General features: G+C 40.1%; 1 protein-coding gene across 3 annotated transcripts; it reads left to right on the forward strand.

Annotated features, from left to right (window-relative positions):
• The first annotated feature begins 131 nt into the window (after window positions 1-131).
• Window positions 132-24,895, forward strand: tulp4a (TUB like protein 4a). Of its 3 annotated transcripts, none has more exons than XM_005168512.5 (14): window positions 132-219; window positions 969-1,659; window positions 11,968-12,096; window positions 12,847-13,008; window positions 13,233-13,413; window positions 13,571-13,678; window positions 16,232-16,389; window positions 16,862-17,086; window positions 17,806-18,040; window positions 18,128-18,272; window positions 18,543-18,714; window positions 18,808-18,901; window positions 18,993-22,225; window positions 22,308-24,895. In XM_005168512.5, exons 2-14 carry the CDS (start codon window positions 1,408-1,410, stop codon window positions 22,422-22,424), a joined length of 5,211 nt encoding a protein of 1,736 aa, XP_005168569.1. In that variant the 5' UTR covers window positions 132-219; window positions 969-1,407; the 3' UTR covers window positions 22,425-24,895. The 3 variants fall into 3 exon arrangements, with proteins under 3 accessions (XP_005168569.1, XP_017210516.1, NP_001038560.1); XM_017355027.3 differs by having other exon boundaries at window positions 18,570-18,714; NM_001045095.1 differs by lacking the exon at window positions 132-219 and having other exon boundaries at window positions 1,408-1,659; window positions 18,993-19,405; window positions 19,697-22,225; window positions 22,308-22,623.
• The last annotated feature ends 448 nt before the right edge of the window (window positions 24,896-25,343 follow it).

Here is a 25,343-nt window from a genome sequence, read left to right on the forward strand (position 1 = left end):
CTTATTTATTTATCTTTTCATATGCATGTCTTATGTTGTGTTATTTTGGCATGTTATTATCTCCACTGTACTTCTTTATTCTTCTATAGTGTTGTGTAAACGAGATGCGGGCAGCAGTGTGATCATATGGTGATCACGTGACCAGCGCAGGGGCCCAGCAGCATCAGAAGCAGAGCCAGCAGCGCTAAAAACACTCTCATCTGACACCCTCCGACACAGGTAAACACCGGGACCGGCCCGATTGGGGTCCAGTCTCACCGGGACACCATTTCCGTGTATCTAGCTCACGCTGTTAACGGGTTTTAAAGCGGAAAACCGGAGAGAGAGCGCGTGAAGTGAGAGTAGCAGCGGAGCTAACAAAAGCCACACACAGAAACACACACACAGAGGACTCTCCTGTGCTAATAGATGCTCGTGTTGATGTGTGTTTACGTTTATTAGTCAGATTAATCAAAGATGTGGACATCTGATATCGAGCTGTAGCTGTTAGATGAGCAAAACACTGGATAATCAAAACTGACTGGAGTTTGTTTCCTCCAGTTCATCGGGATCGTAAATCTCTGATTATTTAATATATGAAATGCCCAAAGTGTTGCTGTTATAAATGTTATTATTGTTGAGTTTGTGGTAAATCTGATAAAGCAGAGTAAATATTACGTTTACGACGTGCACGCGCAAACCAGAGCACCGAATGACAGATCGCAGGTTATCGATATTTTATATCGACCTTATTGAGCTGTTTTACACCGTGTTGAGCTCTTATATTTATATTCTTCCTCTCATGACTGCTAACAGATTGATTAGTGAAGGATGTTTGTTTGAAAACACTGAGAAGAAACCTCAAACTGGAGCATCGTTTATTGTGAAAACTTTGTTGGAACCGAACGTGTGTTTAAGATCAGCGGAGGAGTCTGTAAACAAATTAAGCGTCATTAATTGTGTTTATATCCTGCGTTGTCCTCCTAAAGGAATCCCCGACGCTGATTGGCCGGAGGCTCCACTGATGCGATGACGTCACAGGCGGAGCCGGCGCTCCCGCGCTGGAGGAGCTGACACGCGCGCGCGCTCCTGCCATGAGCACGCGGAGAGGCGCGTTTCACCGTCAGTGACGTCAGGGACCTCGGAGTGATGTCATCACCCCGCCAGCGCCAAGCAGGAGAAAGTTTCCCGTGAGCCGGATATTCTGGCCGTGTTTGCTCTTCGCAGGTGATTTCCTCCCTCAGATAATCTGCAGCTGCTCCTCACGCCTGTCAGCATGACTTATGTGCCCTGCTAGTCACAGTTATATGCAGATCTGCGGACGCTTTCGGAGGGGTTGCGAACTGACAGCCGCTCTCACCTGGACCCCAAGGACCCGCCGGTGAGCCGGGTGACTGTGTGGATTTGCGTGGGCTGGTGTGCGGAGGCATGTTTGCGGCGGTGGAGCACGGGCCCGTCCTGTGCAGCGACTCCAACATCCTGTGCCTGTCCTGGAAGGGCCGCGTGCCGCGCAGCCAGAAGGAGAAGCCGGTGTGTCGGCGACGGTACTGCGAGGAGGGCTGGCTGGCCACGGGGAACGGCAGAGGGGTGGTGGGAGTCACCTTCACCTCCAGCCACTGCAGGAGGGACCGAAACACTCCACAGCGCATCAACTTCAACCTCAGGGGACACAACAGTGAGGTGGGTGGATGATGACGATTACTGATCACCTAATACACCAACACACTTCATTAAACATGCACACATAGACGTCACCTGTACGCTGGAAAACTGCAGGTTTGTGTTTGATAACTCATAGTTGATCTCAACTTTAACTTAATTTAGTTGTAGTGCAGTAATGTGCACCTTCTGTAAAGCTGCTCTGAAACTTTAATTATTGGGAAAAGCACGATACAAATAAACTTGACTTTAATACTATAATATGAGAGTTCATATACACTATAATACTATACTAATACTATAATCTTGAGACTTCTGCTGTCATTCACTTTCTTTGACTTCCTAAAACTCCTCTCTTTTATTATTGCTCATACCGTATGAGGCTTTCTTTTAATGTGTGTTGTTTTTATTATTATTGTCATTATTCTTACTTTTTGTGTATTTCATCTTCTGCTGTGTTTTGATGCTCTTGTTAGCGCTTTGAGTCTGAGAAAAGGGCAATATAAATAAAATTTATTATTATTATAATTATTGACTTCTAGATGCTAAAATCAGCTCAACTGAGCTTTTCTAATTATATTGTTCTGCTTTTTATGGATAGTCATGAACACTCTTGGTTGTAGAGAGAGTAACTTTCTGCCGTTTGTTATTCCTAGTCATTTTTTCCCATAGGAAACTTAATGAAGTTCTAAAACAATCACAAAAATAAGCATTGCACTTAAATAAATATGTAAATAATATGAAAAATAAATAAATATATATATATATATCTTCTTTATTAAATATTTCCCAAATGATGTTTAACAGAGCAAGGATATTTTTACAGTATGTTTGATAATATTTGTTCTTCTGGAGAAAGTCTGATTTGTTTTATTTTGGCTAGAATAAAAGCAGTTTTTAATTTTTTAAACACTATTTTTGGGACCAAATTATTAGCCCCTTTGAGCTATATATTTTCTCGATAGTCTTCAGAACAAACCATCATTATACAATAACTTGCCTAATTACCCTAACCTGCCTAGTTACCCTAATTACCCTAGTTAAACCTTTAAATGTGACTTTAAGCTGTATAGAAGTGTCTTGAAAAATATCTAGTCAAATATTATTTACTGTCATCATGACAGAGAAAATCAATTCATTATTAAAAATGAGTTAATAAAACTATTATGTTTATAAATGTGCTGTGAAAATCTTCTCTCCGCAAAACACAAATTGGGGAAAAAATAAACAAGTCTAATAATTGAAGGGGGCTAATAATTCTGACTTCCGCTATATATATATATATATATATATATATATATATATATATATATATATATATATATAATCACAATATTGTTTTTAATTGTTTTTTTTATTGCAATAACAACAGGCAATTACAACAGGTATAAATGCAAACAGAAGTATAGTACATGCAATACAAATATTACTGTTTTTGCAACAAGAGAAATGTGACCGTTTTAAAGAAATACAGTAATGGGAAATCAAGGGAAAGACCATACGAAAGAATAAATAAATGAGGGCACATACACTGCTGAGGTACAATGTAAATGTCCTTGTGAAACAGCTTTAATGTTATTAGTGTATTTGTAAATATATATTGCAATGGCAAAAAAGTATTGAGAATACATCCATTGCACGGTCTGTCGATATATTGATTATAAAGACGGCCTACAAAGGAATAAAACAACATGCAGTAAATGAACCATACACTAGAATAAAAGCACGCTCAAATGACTCATTTTAAAGGCTTTTCTCGAAGTTTCAGTTTCCTCTTGGACACAGATTCAGTCGTTCACATGTGCTCTCTCATTAATATAAACTAGGATTAAGCTGGTTTTAAATCCGTTCAAATAAATGCACAATGTGTAGTCAATAAATATTGTGTTTATTTATTTTATTCCACTGCAGTTCTAGCAGTAAATAAACGCGTATACAATCAGCTGTTAAAACTAGGCATGATATTGGCAAAATCTAACATTGCAATGCTCTTTTTAATTTGTAATATGAATATAATTTCACCAGATGACTTAATATCTCTATTAGGAAAGCTTTTATAATGTAAGATGCATTGGGATGATCCTTCAGTGGGAGTGCATCTGCATAAAATCTAATAAGCCATCCATCCCTGACATGTTTTCGCTGTGGTTGCTGTGCATTTCTGTATTGGCATGTGTTGTGAGGGTTTTCATGCATAACAATCTATAATCACAATCAAAACACAATTGATATTAAGTGGTTTAATGTAGTTTGAACAGTATTTAAGTACAGAAACTGAATGATAAAAATACAATGAATCATTGTTAAAGTCACAAATGGTGCGATTTCTTATGCCTGAATGCTTTCAAAATCTATTTACGATCCAAAAGCACATGCAAATGATCACTTATAATAGAAAGTCAACATGGCATGTCCTGAGATGTGACTATTGCGAAGGATCACATTGCGAGATCACGATATGTTGCCGTAGTTGGAACTCATTTACCTCTGACGAAATGCATGTTGTGTTTGAGAATGTGTGTGTTAATGGACACGATATGCTCTGCTGTGTTCTGGAGCTGAATTGTGGGTAGCGCAGGACAGATCCATCACTGGCAGCTGTATTATTTCCCGCTGGTGACGGTGGTTAATGAGATCTGTCAGCTGATGAAGAATGAGCCGCTCGCTCGCCCTCATTAACTGCAGCAGCAGCATCATCATCATCATCTCACACTCCTGCTTTTAATACTCACTGCAGATTAGCACTCACGGTCATCAACATGCGTGCACGATACCGGGAAAATCTGACATTGTTTTGTTTTTCTGCGTTATGTATAATGACACCAGATGATATGGATAGACAGAAAGATGTCATTAATATAGATGGACTGAGATGATCAAGTCTTTCCCCATGCTGTGCATCTGTATAAAGTACATGCAATAATACATGAATAAACCGTGCTTTATGGTTTACTGGGGAGTCTACCAGTATTCAAGTACAGCGATTACACAGAACAAGTGTAAAATAAGATGCTCATCATTGTGTAAATAATAATAAAATATCATAATATCTTTATTTTTCAATCTTTAATGGATAATTTAATCATGTGATGAGATGCACACATTGAGATGTCGATGCTCAAACCGTATATTGCTGAGTCCTATATTGAAGAGAACATTACATATGGCTGATGTCATTTCAGCAAGTTATTTGAGTTGTTGTAGTTGTAGCGGTAGTAGTTGTAGTAGTAGTAGTAGTTGTTGTAGTTGAAGTAGTAGACAGTGTAATAGTATCGATTGTTATTGAGTAATTGTTACGGAGATTATTGAAGTAGTAGTTCATGTAAGTAGTAGCAGAAGTAGTAATGGTGTGGTAGTTACAGTAGTAGTAGTAGTCGTTGTTGGTGTAGTAATATCAGTAGTAGATGTTGTTGATGTAGATGTAGTAGAAGTGATTGTGGTGGTGGTAGTAGCAGTAGCAGTAGCAGTAGTAGTAGCAGTAGACGTTGTTGTATTAGTTGTAGCAAACGCTATAGTAGTATCAGTAGTGGTAGTCGTTGTAGTAGTATCAGTATTAGTAGACATTGTAGTAGTAGTAGTCGTGGTTGTGGCTGTAGTAGAAGCAGTAGTAGTTGTTATATAAGTAACTTTCTGTAGTAGTAGTTGGTGTAGCACTTGTGATTTATTATTATTGTTGTCAGTTATTACTGTTGTTCATTTTTACTATCATACATTAATAAGCATTGTTGTTACTCCCTACCTCTGACTGGTTTCTTTCTATATGTTTTATCTATATCTGTGACATTTGCTTCATTTATTGACTGTTATTGTTCCTTATGTATGTACTCTGATCTGTCCACCAAGTTACCTTTACATGCATACACACACACACACGCACACACTCACGCACATACCAGTACCTGACTATATTGTTGTTGTTTTTGTTTTGTTTTTTGTTTCGTTGCTTTGTATTTGTTATTTGTTGACTTTTTCTTGTATTTGTATATTTTTTTGCATATTCTAATAAAATTTATATATATATATAAAAATAAAATAAAAAAAAGCAAGTTATTTGATTACATGTCGGGCTGTGCAGTTGGACAAAATGAAATGTCTATGGTTTCATATCTCGCCCTATTGTTTATTTCAGGGTGTCACAGAAAATACATTGTTTATGGTAGTACTTTTATTTATATGAGCGCAATATTATACAGCATTACAGAGAGGCAGACAGAAGCATCAATAGCAGCATCATGAGAAAGTCACAGTCTTTACAGTACAGTGTTTAATTTTTGTATTTTATTGATTGATATTCTTTTATTTTAGTCTTTTAGCGAATGATTTTGTCTATTTTAGATGCATATATATGTATGTATATGTATGTATATGTATATATGTATGTGTGTGTGTGTGTGTGTGTGTGTGTGTATATATATATATATATATATATTAGGGCTGAACAGTATATCGTTTGAGCATTAATATTCACTCTTCATGCTGAAGGATAAGATCATTTATTAAAGATTAAAAAAAATAAAGAAATTATTAAATATTTATTCATTCATTTTCTTTTCGGCTTTATTCGCCTTTATTAATCACAGCTCAATGAACTGCCAACTGCATGTGCTCCCGGTGTTGGCGTGGGTTTCCTCCGGGTGCTCCGATTTCCCCCTCAGTCCAAACACATGCGCTATAGGGGAACTGAATGAGCTAAACTAGCTGTAGTGTATGAGTGTGTGCAATAGTGTGCTGGGTGTTTCCCAGTGTAAGGTTGCAGCTGGAAGGTCATCCACTGTGTAAAACAAATGCTGGAAAAGTTGGCGGTTCATTCCGCTGTGGATATTTGGATATCTGATACAAACAAAATATCAAAAGTCACATTTAATTATTATTATTATTTTAATTATTATTATTATTAAAGGTCCCATGAAATTAAAATAGTGTTTTAGATGTTAGTGTCATTATTGTTCGTTTTCTGGATGTCTATAAGCTAGTGTCTCTAGAACAATGGAGATATAAAACTGATAGAAACATGTAAGGCTTGTAATTTGTCACTTTGGCTTATGTGCCCTGAATCTACAGTTTTATTCAACAGTGTGCTCATTCTTCAGTTTCTCTTCAAATCATAACCAATCAGATGCTCCTCGTGTTTGATATGTCCCGCCCCCTTCTTCTTATTGGCTGTTCATTTTATGCGCTTAAGTTCAACTACTCTCACTGGCAGAGCGATGAAAAAACTAAACACAATTGGCTGTTGTTTTTAAAGGGGAGGGGCTACACTATCCCGTCCTCTCCTTGTGTTGCGCTTGAGATTAAATCAAACGTTAAATAAAAAAAATGCCCATTTCAAAGCACTTCACGAGACCTTTCAAGCTGTCTAAATGAAGTGCTTCATAGTGCACATTACTAATAGTTAATTCAAGTTCATTTGTATAGCACTGTTCACTATAATTATTGTATTTAAGCAGCTTTACTAATGGTGCACAATGTGTATATAGGCAGGCATTATATATAAACATAGTTAACCTGCAGTTATACAGTTCCAGTGTTCTTCTAAAAGCGAAGCGGGCTACAATTTTAGGCTTTAAAATGCAATTAAATGAAATGTTGTGTTGTAGGTCTTAAATCATTTTACGTTTAAACTTTATTTTCCTCAGTCCACAACCAATCAAATGCTCTCTTGTGTCTGACAAGCCCCGCCCTCTTCAAGACACTTCTCATTGGCTGTTCATTTGATGAGCTTGAGCTCGAACACTCTTACTGGCAGAGTGGTGATCAAACAAAACTCTATTGGCTGTTTTCTTAAAAGGGGAGGGGCTACATTATGTTTTGGTTAGGATTATGTCAGACATTGAATAAATATGCCCATTTCAAAGCACTTCACGAGACCATTAAAGCTGTCTAAATGAAGTGCTTCACAAGTGCACATTTCTAATCAAACATCTAGCTTTTCAATAGGACATTCATGTTCAATTCAAGTTCATTTGTAAAGCGCTGTTCACTATAATTATTGTGTTTGAGCAGCTTTACTAATGGTGCACAGTATTGCATTACAATCCAAATCAGAAATGTGTATATAGGGGCAGGCATTATATATAAACATAGTTAACCTGCAGTTATATAGTTCTACTGTCCTTCTAAAAGCGAAGCGGGCTACAATTTTAGGCTTGAAATGCACTGAAATGTTGTGTTGTAGGTCTTAAATCATTTTAAGTTTAAACTTTGATTTCCCCAGTCCATGTAAAGCTTCCCAATCCGGCTACAATCACCAACAATCCAGCTCAATAACACCTTTATCTAGAGTTGAGTTCATTAACTCTGTTTACCAATATGGTTTATTAATAACCTTTGTTAAAGGCTGTGTTTTATAGCTGCCTGCACTGTAAACATGTCTGTAAATGAGCAGTTTTCTGTATTTTATGATTTCATTTTTTCATTTTTCCCCGGTTGTTTCTGCTTTTGATTTGCATTATGGGATCTTGATCTTTCTTTTAAGATGGATGAGTTGTGTAAAGTGTGTGTTCTGCATGTGTATTCGTGTGCAGTGCTGTATTGTGTGTGTTGGTGTTGTTTATTACACTACAGAAACCTTGTGATGAACTGCAGCACATTTACTGTCACTTTACACACTCATATCTCTAAATATCAATATTACTTGTACATTTTATTATCTCAAACTTCCAAAAATGTCAATTAAAGTCACTTTGTTGAGCTGTAGAGTTGCAGGTTCAACTTCAATAGTTGATCAGGCACTTTTCTGATGAACAGACTCACAGACTGCCTACACTGAAGGACAGCCACGCTACACACTGCTAACAAGATGTTTTTACAAAACCCACATGAGCTGCTCTTGAACACACTCTTCCTCAGCTGACCAGAGCATGTGCAGTGAACACACACACACACACACACACACACACACACACGTGTCTATATAAAGAGAGATCAGCTCAGACAGACAGACAGTGACGCAGCGGTTTGCTGGATCGGGAGTCAGAACAGGATAAGCCTGAAGATTTGTCTAAATGTTGATCTTACAGCAGGTGCTAAACAAACCGATAGAGAGTAGCTAATCAGCGGCTTTATTAACTCACTACCAGACCCATGTGCAGAACGTGACAGCCCTGACTCGTGGCAAACACATGCTGTATGTGCACTCGGTGAGATCAGGAGCATTCATCTGCAGCATTCATCCAGTCAAATTTAAGACCTCCTTAAGATCATCATGAATGAAGTTTCAGACGTACAGTTGAAGTCAGAATTATTCGCCCCCTTTCAATGTTTTTATTTTTTAAATATTTCCTAAATGATGTTGAACAGGTTGAGGAAATGTTCACAGTGTTTCTGATAATGTTTGTTCTTCTGTAGAAAGTCTTGTTTGTTTTATTTTGGCTAGAATAAAAGCAGTTTTCAATTTTCTAAACAATATTTTAAGGTCAATATTATTAGCCCCTTTAAGCTATCTATTTTTTCGATAGTCTCCAGAACAAACCATCGTTATACAATGACTTGCCTAATTACCCTAGTTAAGCCTTTAAATGTGACTTTAAGCTGTATAGAAGTGTCTTGAAGAATATCTAGTCTAATATTATTTACTGTCATCATGACAAAGAGAAAATAAATAAGTTATTAGAGATGAGTTATTAACACTATTATGTTATAAATAATACATAAACTTATATATTATTAATTATAATATTATTATAAAATTTATAATAATAAATGTTATAAATAATGTGTCAAAACAAAGTATCCAGGTGATGTCTAAGAATCCTGCCCATCAACTCATACACTATAAACTGATCCACAAGGCTTATGCAACTCCATATGTGCTTCACCGCATGAAACGGTTACCTACCCCTTTTTGTACACTGTGTAATTCAAACTCTGTGGGGACATATATGCATATGTTTTTTGAATGTCCACTTATCAGTACATTTTGGGATAAGGTATTTCAAACTATTTCAGAATTGTGTGAGATGTTCATTCCCAAATACCCTAATATCTGTTTATTGAATGATGATTATGATCTAAACCTAAACAATTCCCAACGCAGGATATTTCATACTGCACTAACTGCAGCTAAGAAAGTTATATTTAAAATATGGCATGAACCCTCATTTCCAGCGGATAAAATGTGGCTTATTGAACTAAAAAATATTGCACTGTTAGAACGTTCCACTGCAAGAATTAACAGAGCTAAACCCCATACAATCAAAGTATGGTCCGATTTTATTGAGAAAATTTCTTATATAATAACTAGTTAATTCTCAACCCAGAGTTTTTTCTTTATTTTTTTTCTGTGTATTGTTATTTATTTATTATGGTAATGTCTTTATTTTATTATTATTATTATTATTTGTAATTTCTTTATGTATTTTTATTTAATGCAAACCCTGGCTTGTATATAGTTGTTGCTAGCTATGTATGCTGGCTTTGTTCTGCAATAAATAAATAATCAAAAAAAAAAAAAAATGTGTCAAAACAAGCCAACTCTAGTTGTATACGTGCACATTTTCAACAGAAGTTTTCTTTTTTTAAATGAAGTAAATGCATGTAGACATGGGCCGGTATAAGATTCTGACAGTATAATAACCTTGGATATAAATATCAAGGTTTCATGGTATTGTGCTCACTGCTCTAAAATATATTCTTTTTAAATGTCTGAATATGAAAAAATCCCTTTTGAACACAGTGTGTTTTATTTTGAGGAACATTTCAAATAGTTTGGAGCAGTAAACATGTCAGGCTGAATAATTCTAATGAATTGTTGACTTCTGCTGTCTTCATTTATTTCATGTGTTTGGAACGGTATTGCAGAAAATGTTGACAGTTTTAAAACCTTGACTTATCCAAACCGCGGTATACCTTGAAAACGGTTATCATCCCATGCCTAAATGTATGCACAACAGTCTGTCCAGGTCAGTGTCCTCAGTACACTGTGAAAATATCCGTAAATGAACAGTTTGTGTGTTTACTTCAGTCATTCAAAATAGTATAATGTATAGGGAATGATATATCTAGAGCAATGAGTGTGTAAAATAACAGTAAATGTGCTGCAGTTTATTACAAGCTTTCTGTAGCGTAATAAACAACACCAACACACACAATACAGCACTGCACACTGTTACACATGTGCAGAACACACACTTCATACACACTTTACAAGGTTAAAAGTTGCTGGAAGAAAGATCGAGATCCCATAATACAATTCAAGATCATTATAAATTCAGAAAACTGCTCATTTATGGATGTTATTTACTGTGTGCATCAGCATTATTAAAGTAACTCATTTGCATAATTCCCGCCCATATTTGAACACTCTGAAATGGGCACTCTGACACAGACCAATCAAAACAGACTTGGCCCACATGACCAATCACAGCAGAGCTGGCTAATGGAAGGGGGAGGGGTTTTACAAATCTTAAGAACTGAATTGATTCAAATTAGAGATCTGCGCGTTTTAATCCCGCTCCTGCCAGGTTTTAGTCCGAACCAGACCGCTCCGGCTAATATTCAGTATTTGTTGTTTCGCTTCCCGACCAGCTCTTTTCTACCTGCTGCGCCCGTTCCCGCTAACTGTATACCAACCAGCTATGCAGAGTCCAGATAGCCTAAAACAAGCTGTCTGTATAAACACACACACACACACATAGACACGCAGCATCATGCTCTCTCTACTTCACACACATATATACGCATGCTCGCTCGCTCAGGAGTTATAGGCCGCTCCCGCGCTTTATTCTAAAATGTATTGGTCTGCACACTTCTAATTCAAATGAATCATTTACAAGTCGCTGAAAAAGATTCCCATATTAAATGCGTATTGTGAGAATTCTGCCTTTGGTGTCTTGAATATTTTACAGTCGTCATAGGGGACCGTTCATTGTTTAGTTGATGCCTAATAATGGGTTAAAATCGTAGTTGTTAATATTTTATTAAATGCTCTTAATAAGTGATAAACTTAAATCTAGTATTCAAATTCAGTATTTTTACTGACTAATTTTAGCGTAACTGTTATAAATCTGGCTTTTTCTCACAGTTTTAATGCATTCACTGACATTTACTAATAACACATAAATCTGCTGTACTTTATAATCCTTTTGCAAATTGATTTAAATCATGTTTAAACATGTGGATTTACAATGAAGCAGTACACAAAGTGTTTTTCTGTTATCTTACCTGTTACAATAACCCTTTCTAAGGTCAATATTGTGATGATACCATGTGAAAGCTTAAGCAATTAATCACAACAATAAAATGTGATGCCTACTCCATATATTTATGTATGAGTTATTATTTGTTTATAACACAGTAATGATGGTGTGTGTGTGTGTGTTTGTCCTGTAGGTGGTGCTGGTGCGCTGGAACGAGCCCTTCCAGAAGCTGGCGACCTGCGATACTGACGGTGGGATCTTCGTCTGGATTCAGTATGAGGGGCGCTGGTCGGTGGAGCTGGTCAATGATCGCGGAGCTCAGGTGAGCGATTTTTATTTTTTATTATTTTTTTTATTTATTTATTTTTTTTCATTTATTTTAATTTTATTTATTTATTTTTCATTTATTCATTCATTTTTTATTAGTTTAATTGTTTTGTAATTTTATAATTTTTTATTCTTATATATATATATATATATATCTATCTATCTATCTATCTATCTATCTATCTATCTATCTATCTATCTATCTATCTATCTATCTATATATATATATATATATATATATATATATATTGTTAATCTAAATACAGTTTTAGAGTTTTTAAGTATAAAATTTAATTTAAGTACAGTATTTTTGCAGATAAACATTAGATTAGTCGGTACTGAAGCCTAATCTGGAGCTAATCTAACAAAAATAACCTATGATAATCATCCAAAACTTAGTAAAGAAGTGAAAAGAAACTTTAAAAAGAGCAAAACACAAGGAAAACAAAAATATACAAAATATTTTGGACATTTTGTAGTTTGTAATTTATTTAGCAGTATTTTGCATGAACTGTTCACTGAGTAAAATACTATTTTAATAAATATATCCTTTAAATGCTTCTGATTTGTTCAAATGCTGAAAAATACATGGCCTATATTCACCTATAATCATTTTCTGCATGCAACCATTTATGATTAATCTTTGTCCAGCACTACTTAATAATTAATAGTTATTGTGCTTGTTGTGAGCAGGCTTTAAGTGTGTGTGTGTGTGTGTGTGTGTGTGTGTGTTGTTTCTGCACAGGTGAGCGACTTCACCTGGTCTCATGATGGGACGCAGGCTCTGATCTCGTACCGTGATGGTTTCGTGTTGGTGGGTTCGGTGAGCGGTCAGCGCCACTGGTCCTCCGAGATCAACCTTGAGAGTCAGATCACCTGCGGCATCTGGACGCCCGACGACCAGCAGGTGACATTACACACACTTTGAGGAGCTTTTTGGCCAGACACATGAGATGAGGGATGTTTTTTATCCAAAATTGTGGAGTTTGTGTTCTGAACTTCATTTAATGGTCAGATTTTTTCTACTAGTCAATAAAGAAAGAAAAGCTGAACAAGTGTGTGTGTGTGTGTGTGTGTGTGTGTGTGTGTGTGTGTGTGTGTGTGTGTGTGTGTGTATGTGTGTCCCCTCAGGTGTTGTTTGGCACTGCAGACGGGCAGGTGATCGTGATGGACTGCCACGGCCGCATGTTGGCTCATATTCTGCTCCATGAGGCCGAGGGCATCGCCAGCATGGCCTGGAACTATCCCAGCTTCCTGGTGGAGGACAGCAGCGAGAGCGACTCCGATTCAGACGACAGCACGCCTCCGCAGGGTAAACACTCCATTACTACACTCCATTACTACACTTCTGCATCCTGGGATCACCTTAAAACACAGTGCACTGCAAAATCTGCCCAAACACAGTCTTGTTTTCAGAAATAATGAGTTAAAGTAATCTGTGAGTGCTAATACTTGTGTTGTTGTTGCAGTGCACACCCTGAAGCCGCTGCTGACCGTCTGCTTCACGTCCGGAGACATCAGTTTGATGAGCAATTATGATGACCTTTCACCTCTGCTGATACGCACGGGCCTCAAAGGTTGGGTTTTATTCTTTAAATCTGTTTACAAGCTCATTTAAATCATTGCATTTTATTCTGCATTTGACAATTACATTGACCAGACCAGAGCAGGATATAGATAGTTTAGTGACCAAACTTTAATATCTCCTGCTGATCTCCAATTCAAGCGCTGACTAATTCTCTTTATTAGCCAAACACCTGGATAATTGTTGTGCATTAATAATATATATTGTTATTAATTGATTAGAGACACATCTAGGCAGTGCTTCTGCAGAATTCCCTTACAGAAAGATCATTCAGAAAGCAGAAATGTTTGGATGTTAGCATCATTGAGCCATAGCAATCTATGCTACCATAACTGTAAGTACATTCGTGTGCTTTTCATACACTTTCTATTCTGATTTGCAGGTTAAGGGCAATTAAAGTATACACTGAAATGCAAAGTCAAAATATAAATAGCAGAAGTGAATAGCAATAGCAGACGCTGAATATAAAAGCAGAGACCAAGTGTGAAAGCACCCTTAGGGAAACATTATTGAGCTTAACAAATCAACCTGCTGATATGCTTTTATCCAAAGCGACTTACAAATGAGGACATGGAAGCACTTTATACAACTATAAGAGCAACAATGAAGAAGTGCTGGAGGCGAGTTTCAGGTGTGTAAAGAAAGTGTAAGAAGCAAAACATTAGTAATATTTAAAATTTATTTATTAATTTATTTATTTTTAGTACAGTTAGCTGGGAGCCAGAGAAGCAATTGCAGATTAGGAAGTGTAGTGGAGACTAACTAGTTGAGTTTTGAGTCGTTTCTTGAAGACAGCGAGTGACTCTGCTGTTCTGATGCAGTTAGGGAGTTCATTCCACCAACTGGGCAGATTGAGCGCGAGAGTTCGGGAAAGTGATTTCTTCCCTCTTTGGGATGGAACCACGAGGCGACGTTCATTCACAGAACGCAAGTTTCTGGAGGAAACATACATCTGCAGAAGTGAGAGCAGATGAGAAGGAACAAAGCCAGAAGTCGCTTGAAGCAAACATCAGAGCTCTGATTTTGATGCGAGCAGCAACTGGCAGCCAGTGCAAACGGATGAGCAGCGGAGTGACATGTGCTCTTTTAGGTTCATTAAAGACCACTCGTGTTGCTGCGCTCTGAAGCAGCTGAAGAGGTTTGGTAGAGTTAGCTGGAAGCCGGGCTAGTAGAGAGTTGCAATAGTCCAGTCTGGAGAGAACAAGAGCTTGAACAAGGAGTTGAGCTGCATGTTCAGATAGGAAGGGTCGAAGCTTTCTGATGTTATAGAGTGCGAATCTGCACGATCGAGCAGTTCTAGAGATGTGGTCAGAGAAGTTTAGTTGGTCATCAATCGTTACTCCAAGGCTTTTCACCATGTTGGATGCAGTAATGGTTGCCTCATCCATCTGGATTGAAAAGTTATGGTGTAGAGTCGAGTTGGCAGAAACTACAAGTATTTCCGTTTTTGCGAGGTTCAGCTGAAGATGATGATCTTTCATCCAGTGTGAAATATCCAACAGGCAGGCTGAGATACGAGCTGGAACCGATGGATCATCAGGATGAAAAGAGAGGTATAGCTGGGTATCATCAGCATAGCAGTGGTAGGAGAATCCATGTCTCTGGATGACTGGTCCTAGAGATGATGTGTAGATGGAGAAGAGAAGTGGCCCAAGAACAGAGCCCTGTGGTACCCCAGTGTTTAGATGCTGTAGGTTGGACACCTCTCCCCTCCAAGACACCCTGAATGACCTGTCAGAGAGGTGAGATCTGAACCACTGAATAACCGTGCCAGCAACGCCCAGTGACTCGAGCGTAGATAGCAGGATCTGGTGGTTTACAGTGTCAAAAGCAGCTGACAAGTCCAGCAAGATGAGGACTGATGATTTAAAGCTGAAATATATTTTCACTAATGGCAAACTAATTTTTTCCTACACTTTCTATGCAGAACTGAACTGTTTTAGATCAGATTACGTTCAACTTTATTGTCATCACACATGCAAATGCAGTTTAGGTCTGACCAGGAGTGCAGTAGCAGCAAGTGCAGAATAAACAAGTGTTAGTTATAGAAAACTATGTCAGAATGTTGGGACTGCTGTACAGGAGTTATTATTCAGGATTATAGATCGCCAAATTTAGCTGTTTTTATTTTAGCGTTTTATTTTTTAAAACAGGAACGCGGTTATGCATAAAACATGTGCTTGTTTGTTGTAAAAATTACTTATTAAATAACTAAAAAAAACTAATTTGTGAATGTCCTTACTTCCGGGTGCAGCTATCCTGCCGTTGTAGCTGGTGTATTGTGGGAAATTTTCTTACCCCTTGGTTTAGTGTGTGGTCCTGAAAAATGTCAGTTCAAAGGGCTATTCACCCCTTCCCCATAGCCCTACAGCTTCAAGCTAAAGAAAATTGGCACACCCCTACCCCTTCACGGGAACGTGCAAAATGAGGGGTAGGGGTAAGGGGAAGGGCTCAGGGGTAGAAACTGATATGGCAGTAAACTTCAAATGACCTTTCTATACAGTAATAGTGTGTGTGTGTGTGTGTGTGTGTGTGTGTTCATCAGATGTGGTGGTGCAGTGGTCTTCCCAGGGGGATCTGCTGGCTGTCGCAGGGATGGAGAGACTCGTGACTTCCGACCCCACACAGGCCACCCGAAACGCCATTGTAAAGTTTTACAATGTTCGCGGGGAGCACATTTACTCACTGGAAACACCTGCTCAGGTGAGTGTTTACACACACACACACACACACACACAGAGAGAGACACACACACACTCACACATAATCAAATAACAGTTTTTCCGATTTCTCGCAAATCAAAAATATCCACGTTAATTATGTAACATCAATATGAGAGATATTTTGACCACATTTGTGACAATTATATCATTTTTTACTTGTTATTATTATTATTTTTGCAAATTGTTGAATGTAATGTATGTTTTCAATAAATATACTTATAAAAAATTAATAAATTTAGTAACTTTATTGTTTTGTTTTCAAAATTGCATTAAATTTAATTTTACTTAATGTATAAAGCATTAATAAATATAAAATATATAATTATATAATGATAAATATAAAAAATAACAAGGCAGCTTTTAATGGCCATAACACTTGTACTATCTTGATGAAAACACGGGCAGTTGAGTGATGTTTTTCTGATTGCGCGTGTGTTTCTGCTTGTGTTCAGAGGCCGATCAGTACGCTGTGCTGGGGCCACCGGGACTCGCGTGTGTTTCTGGCCTGCGGGCCGGCGCTGTATGTGCTGCGGGTCGAGCACAGAGTCTCCAGCCTGCAGCTTCTGTGCCAACAGGCCATCGCCAGTGCCGTACACGAGGAGAAAGATCTGGCCAAGCTCAGCATGCCCTCCCGCCTCAGCACATATGTGTCTTCTGCCTTCGCTCCCACTATTAAGGTAAACAAAATATATCTACTGTTAAAAATACCCTAGAGCGCCAACTACTATTCAAAAAGCTGTTAAAAACTAGCTTAAGCGCCATCTGCTGTTGAAAACTAGCCTAGGGCGCCGTCTGCCGTTTAAAACTAGCCTAGAGCGCCTTCTGTTGATTAAAACTAGCCCAGAGCACCCTCTGTTGTTTAAAACATGCCTAGAGCGCCGTCTGCTGTTAAAAACTAGCCTAGAGCGCCCTCTGTTGTTTAAAACATGCATAGAGCGCCATCTGCTGTTAAAAACTAGCCTAGAGCGCCCTCTGTTGTTTAAAACATGCATAGAGCGCCATCTGCTGTTAAAAACTAGCCTAGAGCGCCCTCTGTTGTTTAAAACATGCCCAGAGCGCCATCTGCTGTTAAAAACTAGCCTAGAGCGCCTTCTGTTGTTTAAAACTAGCCTAGCGCCCTCTATTGTTTAAAATATACATAGAGCTTCCTTTGCTGTTTAAAATTAGCCTTGAGCACCATCTGCAGTTAAAAACTAGCCCAGCGCGCCATCTGCTGTTAAACACTAGCCTAGAGCGCCATCTGCTAGAGCGCCCTCTGTTGTTTAAAACTGAAATTTTTTGAAAAGTCTGGAAATTATAAATCACATTGCATTAGTTTATTGCTCAACCCTGATTTCAAGGAATACTATTAAAATGTCCATCTGTCTTTGTATCTGGCACCCTTTCCTCCCTTTAGCCTCCAATCCCAGATCCCAACAACATGCGGGACTTTGTTAGCTATCCGACGTCAGGTAATGAGCGTCTGCACTGCACCATGAAGCGAACGGAGGACAACCCTGAGGTCGGCGGTCCATGCTACACCTTATACCTGGAGTATCTGGGAGGACTCGTTCCTATTCTGAAAGGCCGTAGGATAAGCAAACTTCGTCCTGAATTTGTCATCATGGACCCGAAGACTGATGGGAAAACAGGTGGGTTTATAAAAGTAAACGGGCTGCGCTTTGGAGCAAAATGGCTGTCGGATTGGGGCTCAGTTTTTGTTTTTATTTTTACCACAGATGAAGTGTATGGGAACAGCTTCATCCCCTCCATGATTGACAGCTGCAATTGCTCAGATTCAAGTGACATTGAGCTCAATGATGATTGGGTAGGAAAGAAATCACCAAAGATCTCCAGAGGGAGCAAGTCTCCCAAACTTCCCAGGTACAACATTTTTGAGAACATTAGGTGCTCGATCACCTCATTTCATATGGTTTATTATTGACCATTAAGGTCACCTTTGCAAGAGCATCTGCAAGCTTGAATAGTTTGAAATCGCATGTGTGTCTGTTAACAAGAAATGCGAGATGAAATGCTTTACTAAGATTGCTGGAATGTAGCTTGCCCACATTTATTACTTAGCTGCAATTTTACACTGCATGCTGCTGGAAACTCACCTTGAACTTTTCTCTTCGTGTGCTGCCTTCTCTGTAGAGACTTAGTGTGTCCCTTTACCAACAGGATAAATATAGATCCTCGCAAGTCCCCCAAGCTGTCCCGCACCACACAGGAAATATCCCGATCGCCACGGTTACCCATTCGCAAGCCCTCTATTGGCTCTCCAAGTCTGACTCGCAGAGAGTTCCCACTTGATGACATCACACAGGTGATTACCGGAGTTTTACAGCTAAATTATAGATCGTGTTGGCTCTAGACTGCGTTTTCTAATCATAACAACTTCTGTCTTTTTGCGTTTTAGCACAATTACCTTGCGCAAGTTACATCTAACATATGGGGAACAAAGTTCAAAATTGTGGGACTTGCAGCATTTTTGCCAACAAATCTTGGTGCAGGTATTGCATTTTTACAATACTACATGGTTATACTACATATTTTTACGCATCCAACTTTGTCTACATTACAAATTCTTTCCCATCTCACTAGTTATCTACAAGACAAGTCTGCTTCACCTCCAGCCCAGACAGATGACCATCTACCTCCCTGAGGTGAGGAAGATCTCGGTGGAATACATTAACCTTCCTATGTTCAGTCCTAATGTCTTCAGTGAGGACGAGGACGACCTGCCTGTCACAGGAGCTTCAGGAATCACTGATGATAATCCACCTTGCACTGTTAACATACCCATTGCCCCCATACACAGCCCTGCCCAAGCCATGTCCCCAACTCAAAGCATTGGCCTAGTCCAATCCCTACTAGCCAATCAGAATGTCCAGTTAGACGTATTGTCCAACCCAACATCGACTGTGGCTCCTCCTGGGGTGTCTGATCAAGGACAGCATGACACTGTGCTTACGGCACAATACACTGTTCCTGCCAGGTATTCTAGTCCTGGTCAGGTAATCTTCGGAGGTATGGATGTTGGTCGGCTTTTAGTTGCACAGTCCCAACAGCAGCAGCAGCAATCACAACAACATCAGCAGCTGCAACAGCATTATCAGCAACAGCAGCTACAGCAACAGCTGCAACAATATCAGCTGCAGCAGCAACAGCTGTTGCAGCATCAGCACATGCAGCAACAGCAGCAGCAACACATGCAGCAGCAGATCCAACAGATGCAGCAACAGCAGCAGATGCAGCAACAGCTTCAGCATCAAATACAGCAGCAGCATCTGCAAATGCAACTGCAGCTACAGCACCAGCAAATGCAGCAGCAGTTGCAACAGCAGCATCAGATGCAAATCCCTGTTCCAACTTTGCCCTCAGGTCAACCATCATGCCCAGTCATTCAGCTTCCACAAAGTACAATACCAGTCGCTGCCCCTACTGCAGAGCACAGCACAGAGCGCGGGGAGCATGAGCTCCTGCTTAAAATTAAAACCACTCGTTCTGCCCCACAACTAGCTGAAGGTGATGCAGTGGTTTTTACAGCACCTCTTGAGATTAGCAAAATGAACCCGCCCCCTCCTTACCCTGGCACAGTCGCCGCTGCAGTGGCAGCTGCTACTGCTGCAGTTTCGGCTGCTGCTTCTGCAAGTTCCACCTCTGGGGCAGTGGGAAGCAGCTCTAGCACGTCATCCTCAGGGGAAGTTTGTCTGAAGAAAGGGGATCTGACCTTGTATCCACCTAGTGCACAAGGGGCTCAGTACCCAACTCCATTGGGCTATGAACGCATCACCACATTTGACAGCAGTGGAAATGTGGAAGAGGTGTGCCGACCCCGCACACGACTTGTTTGCAACCAGAATGTTTACACGCTGCAGGGCCCAGGAAGCTCTGCCACCCTCAGGGTCTCATCATCTTCCTCTGCTGTAGAGGGGAAGAAGGTGCAGCTGCCCTATGCCTCTGCTACGTTGAACCGTCTCACTGTGCCAAGGTACTCTATACCCAGTGGGGACCCTCCTCCATACCCTGATACAGCTAACCAGGGCGGAGCAGGGCGCAACCCTGGCCAGAGACTGGACAGCAGCTTGATTCATGCTACCTTGAGGCGCAACAGTCGGGAAGCTGCATTGAAGGTTTCCCAAATGCTGGATCACCAGCGGACTTTACCCCCCAAGGCTAAAGCCAGTACTTTGTCTGCTTCCTATCAACCAAGAGGGCCGACAGCTCTTTATACATGCAGTCAGTGCAGTAGCAACAGTAGTGGAACCACAAGCAGTGGAAGTAACGGAATAGCTGGGGGCACAATCATTAGGCAAGATTTCCCACCAACTGGGGGTGCTGCACCTCATAGCACTGTTATAGTGCACTCCAACAGTGCCTCGCCTCTGCCTTCTCAATCCTCCTACAGTCTGCTCAGTCTGGATGGCACCGGTGGAGTGGCTACTGGAGCTGGAAACAGGGAAAGAGCTGACTATATCAACTCAGCTTTTACAGAGGACGAGGCATTGAATCAGTCTCTGAGGCAAATGGCCCTTAATACCGAGGTAGTGGGTTTGACAGTCAAACGGCCTCCACCGTATCAATGGGACCCATCTGTTACAGAAGAGATTTGGGTTCCTCAAGAGCGCACAGCGACTCTGCCCCCTTCTGGACCTCCTGCACCTCACAAACCTCCTCCGCTCATCCTCGGTCCTGCACAGCATCTGGACGTTTCTCGTCTTCCGTTTGTCCTCTCACCTAAATCTCCAACAAGTCCTAACAACACCACTTTTCCACTAGCAGGAGCTTATCAGATTGCATTGCCCTATCCATCAAGTGCTGCATACAGTAGTCCCCCACTGCAGGCAGTGCAAGCATCTCCACGGCCGCCTTCTCCTAAAGAGGCGGTTGCTCCACTTTCCTTTCCCCAGCAAGACCAGTCAGTGGTCTTGCCTCCTGGTTATCCACCAAATTTGCCCAACCTGGCTTGCTGTCCCCTCCCACCAATGTACCCTGGCACAGCTTCTTGTTCTAGCCTGCCTGTAACCGCCATTCCTCTTCATCCATGGGGTTCTTACAATCCCTGTCCCCCCATGCCAAGCCCCCCGGGTCCCGCCCCATCTCTCCCACCCAAGGCCTCCCACATGCTGGATAAACCTGTTCGTTCTCCACCTCCTCAACCGCCGCCTTTGCCTTCGCCTCCCCCAGACCTCCAGACTGCGGTCAGTCCCCCAGAAGCAATAGCTGAAGCCGGGGAAGGCTTTCAAGAGGTGCTCTCGCTTAACGAAAGCCCTGTTCCTCAACGAGCAGACAGGTTTGGCAAGAAGAATCGAAAGCGTTTGGACAACACTCGGGCAGATGAAGCTAATGTTCCAGCAATCACAGAGGGAGGCAACAAGTCCAAAAAAGAGGGCCGTGCCCTTGGGGACTTCAACTCCCTCATCTCCAGTCCGAGGTTAGGTGGGAGAGATAAAAAGAAACCTAAAGGTCAAAAAGAGCAGCTGAAAGCCAAAAAGCTAAGCAAGGCCACCACAAATGAGTTCCAGGACAGCTCAGAGAGCGAGCCTGAGCTCTTTATCAGTGGAGATGAGCTGATGAACCAGAGCCAGAGTGGGAAGAAGAGTTGGAAAGCCAAAAGGAACCTGCGGGCAGGAGGTTGTGAGCTGGATGAGATCAAATGTCGAAAAGCGAATGAGAAAGAGGACCGAGGCCTCGGCAGCCAGGGCTTCGTCTACATCATGGCCAACAAACAGCCTCTCTGGAATGAAGCCACGCAGGTCTACCAGCTAGACTTTGGAGGGAGAGTCACACAGGAATCAGCAAAGAACTTCCAGATTGAGCTTGAGGGGAGACAGGTATGCAAATAAGCTTTAGATTCTGTTTGAGTTTATTGAATTTATGCAGTTGTTCGCTTCTAACCTGCTTTATTCTGCCTAGGTGATGCAGTTCGGAAGGATCGACGGGAACGCATATATCCTGGACTTTCAGTACCCCTTCTCAGCTGTGCAAGCTTTTGCTGTAGCACTTGCTAATGTCACCCAGCGCCTCAAGTGATCGACTGGGCAGGAACGTTTTAGCCAATTAAACCATTTCTTTCTTTGCTCTTTTGTTGATTTTTAGTAATTCTCCCAGTTAAAGATGCAGTACTAATACTTGAAAACTACATCTGGGAAGTTATTGCCACATTTTCCGAGTGTTAGAGGTACTACTGGGCACTGAAATCTATTGCTGTACAACATACTGTCATTACTAATTCCTTTTTCTTGTTTTGCTTAGGATACTAATGTTTGTCACACTTCCAGGAGGTCATATCTAAACTCCAGGGACTTTACCCTTGGAGATCAATTGCTAGCATCTAATTAGATGCTTCTTGGCTTGCAGTCATAACGTGTATTTTAATAAGACATAGTAAGACTGAATATGCAGTCTGTAGCTGATACGCTCTAGGTATTTCTGTAAGGATGGACTTGCTTTGGTAGACAGAAAACCGAATAAGCTCAACGGTGAAACCATTGATGCAGTATTCATTAGCACTCTTGATGTTTTTAGTGAATAATCAATCCTGATGATCCATGATTTCATGTTTGTTCCTTTCTTTGCTAGTCACTATTGTTCATCCGCTCTTTTTGTTTTTTAGCACACCCCGCATGTGTCATTTTATATTTGACGAACACGTTATTTTTATCGTCGTGTACATCCTTTCTAATTGTACATCTCTGTCCTTCTGAGAAATCAGAAGGTAAGATTAGCCAATCAGAGCTCGCATCCCACTCCTCCTAAAATGAAGTGACTGCCCCCTGCTGACGCTTCTGTGAAGTGATTTCGTGTAATGGCTCTCAAGCCACATTTAGTCCACCTCAACATGAGCAAACAGGAGATATTTTTCTACCGTGTTTCAACAGTGTCATTTCATACCTTTTATTTTTGGATAACGACGTATTTGTGCGACACCTTTTGTTATCAGTGCTAAGAATATCACAGTGTTAGAGTTCACATAGAAATTCAGCAGTAGGTTCGTGAGGAACAGCAATGATTGATAAATGTAGTTGAAGACTAAATTAATAGTCCTCCGGTGGATTTTTAATTCCTCAAGCACTGTAGACTTCCCTAGTCAACCTAAATATCCTGGTTAAGCTATTAACAAAATAAATTAATGCTTAAAAATGTGTTTGGGGGAAAAATCAATACTTAAGAAATTAAAATTTCACAGGAGGACTAATCATTTTGCCTTTGATAATGGAGGATTAATGATTGCGACTCTTTGTTTTTATTATTCGACTGACAAGCAAGCGATGCAGCACGAGTAGACAAGTCCCACTTCTGCAGAAAGTGAATTTAAAGGTCATTACATTTCAATGTTTTCCAATGGTTTGGCAGTGTTTGTTTCGGGAACCATTACATCGTGTGTGTGTGTGTGTGTGTGTGTCTTGCGTCTTTTGTAAAGAGTGACCCAAACACAAAGAGGCTTTGTTTTTGGGGGTTTAATATTTTTGCTCCTTCACCAGGATTTCTGGACTCGACCCTGATGGTGAACTGAAACAAATCAGTAGTTGGTTATTTATTTATTTATGTCTTGTTTGTTGTGCAATATCGTCAAGACTAATGCTTTCGTTACCGTCGGATTTCCTGATACACGAGATCTAACATGGCATTTAATCTGTGATTTGTGTACAAATGATTCTTCAGCTTGGTGTTGTTGTATATAACGTGGATGACGGATGCGCAGGCGGTGGGCTTCGGTGTGTTTTCTGCAGTTTTGAAGGTGTGTGTTGGTGATTGTGGTGTAGTCAAGTGACCTTGAATGGGCTCGTCACGTGTGTTTTTGTACAGTCCGGTTTGCGTGTTCACACAACAAATGGATGAGTCTTTTATCACTGAAAGGATTGAGATTGTTACACAATCCATTCACACACACGTGTGTCCACAGCGTGCGGATTGGGTTTTCTTGTACAATTACTGGACATGAAATCCAGCAAAATGTGCCCTGTGTTTGTAGGAATAGGTCAAAGTGGTGCTTTTGGGGACGGAGGAGTCGTTTGGTGAATGAACGTTCGTATGGCATGCTTGGAGAAGACTTTAAAGAATAACACAAGTGTTTGTTTAGAGGTGAGCATGGTACGGTTTTGGAGACGCACGCCATTGTTTGTTATAATTGCAACACGTTTTAGCATTTCAACCTTGTGTCCATTCTGTCTGAAGTGAAACACCCATGATGCCGTTTGGTTTTGAGGTGACTGCTGGCAGGAGAGTTACACATTGATTTAGTTACCTTTTCTGAAGTGTCTTTACCTGTTTCTTTGCTCTATATTGTATATTCAGGGGAATCTTACGCTTTGCTAATTCCCCCTTTTTTTGACTCTTCTTTTGTAAACAGACTCTGGGGTTCGGGGTTAGGCGTGACTAACTTGAAGCCTATGCACTAGGGTTTGCATTGTACTGTAATGAACAGTTTTGTTGTTCCTCAAAAGCTGAATCGTGTCCTTTTGTCGGTGTGTAGCCCAATAAAGTGTACAGGCTGAATGATCTCTCCTCTGTTACGGAGTTAATTTTGCAATATTAAGCAGATCCACTGACATTTAGGTAGTAAAATTAGTGTATTATACTTATTGTATGTACTACTTTTTAAGCATAGTGTAGTGTTAACTATAGTGAACCGATCAACTGTAATAGATATTGTAGTGTACTGTAGTTTTGACTACAGTAAACTGGTGTATTGCTGTGTTTATACCCTACAGCTGTAGAAAAACAACAGATTTGTTGGTCATTTGCAAGGCCAGACAGAATCTGCGAACATTATTTGCTATTTCTGCACAGAATTTTGTAAAATATCTGTGGATTTGTGCTTTATGTCTGTAATTATATTTATGGTTTAAGAGTTTAACTAAATACAATCCAATTAAATCCACTTGTTTGGTACATAAAGCAAGTATGTCATATAAAATGTCTACTAAATGACAGAAAATATGACTTAAT

The sequence above is a fragment of the Danio rerio genome, chromosome 4, assembly GCF_049306965.1.
Source record: "Danio rerio strain Tuebingen ecotype United States chromosome 4, GRCz12tu, whole genome shotgun sequence".
NCBI lineage: Eukaryota > Metazoa > Chordata > Actinopteri > Cypriniformes > Danionidae > Danio > Danio rerio.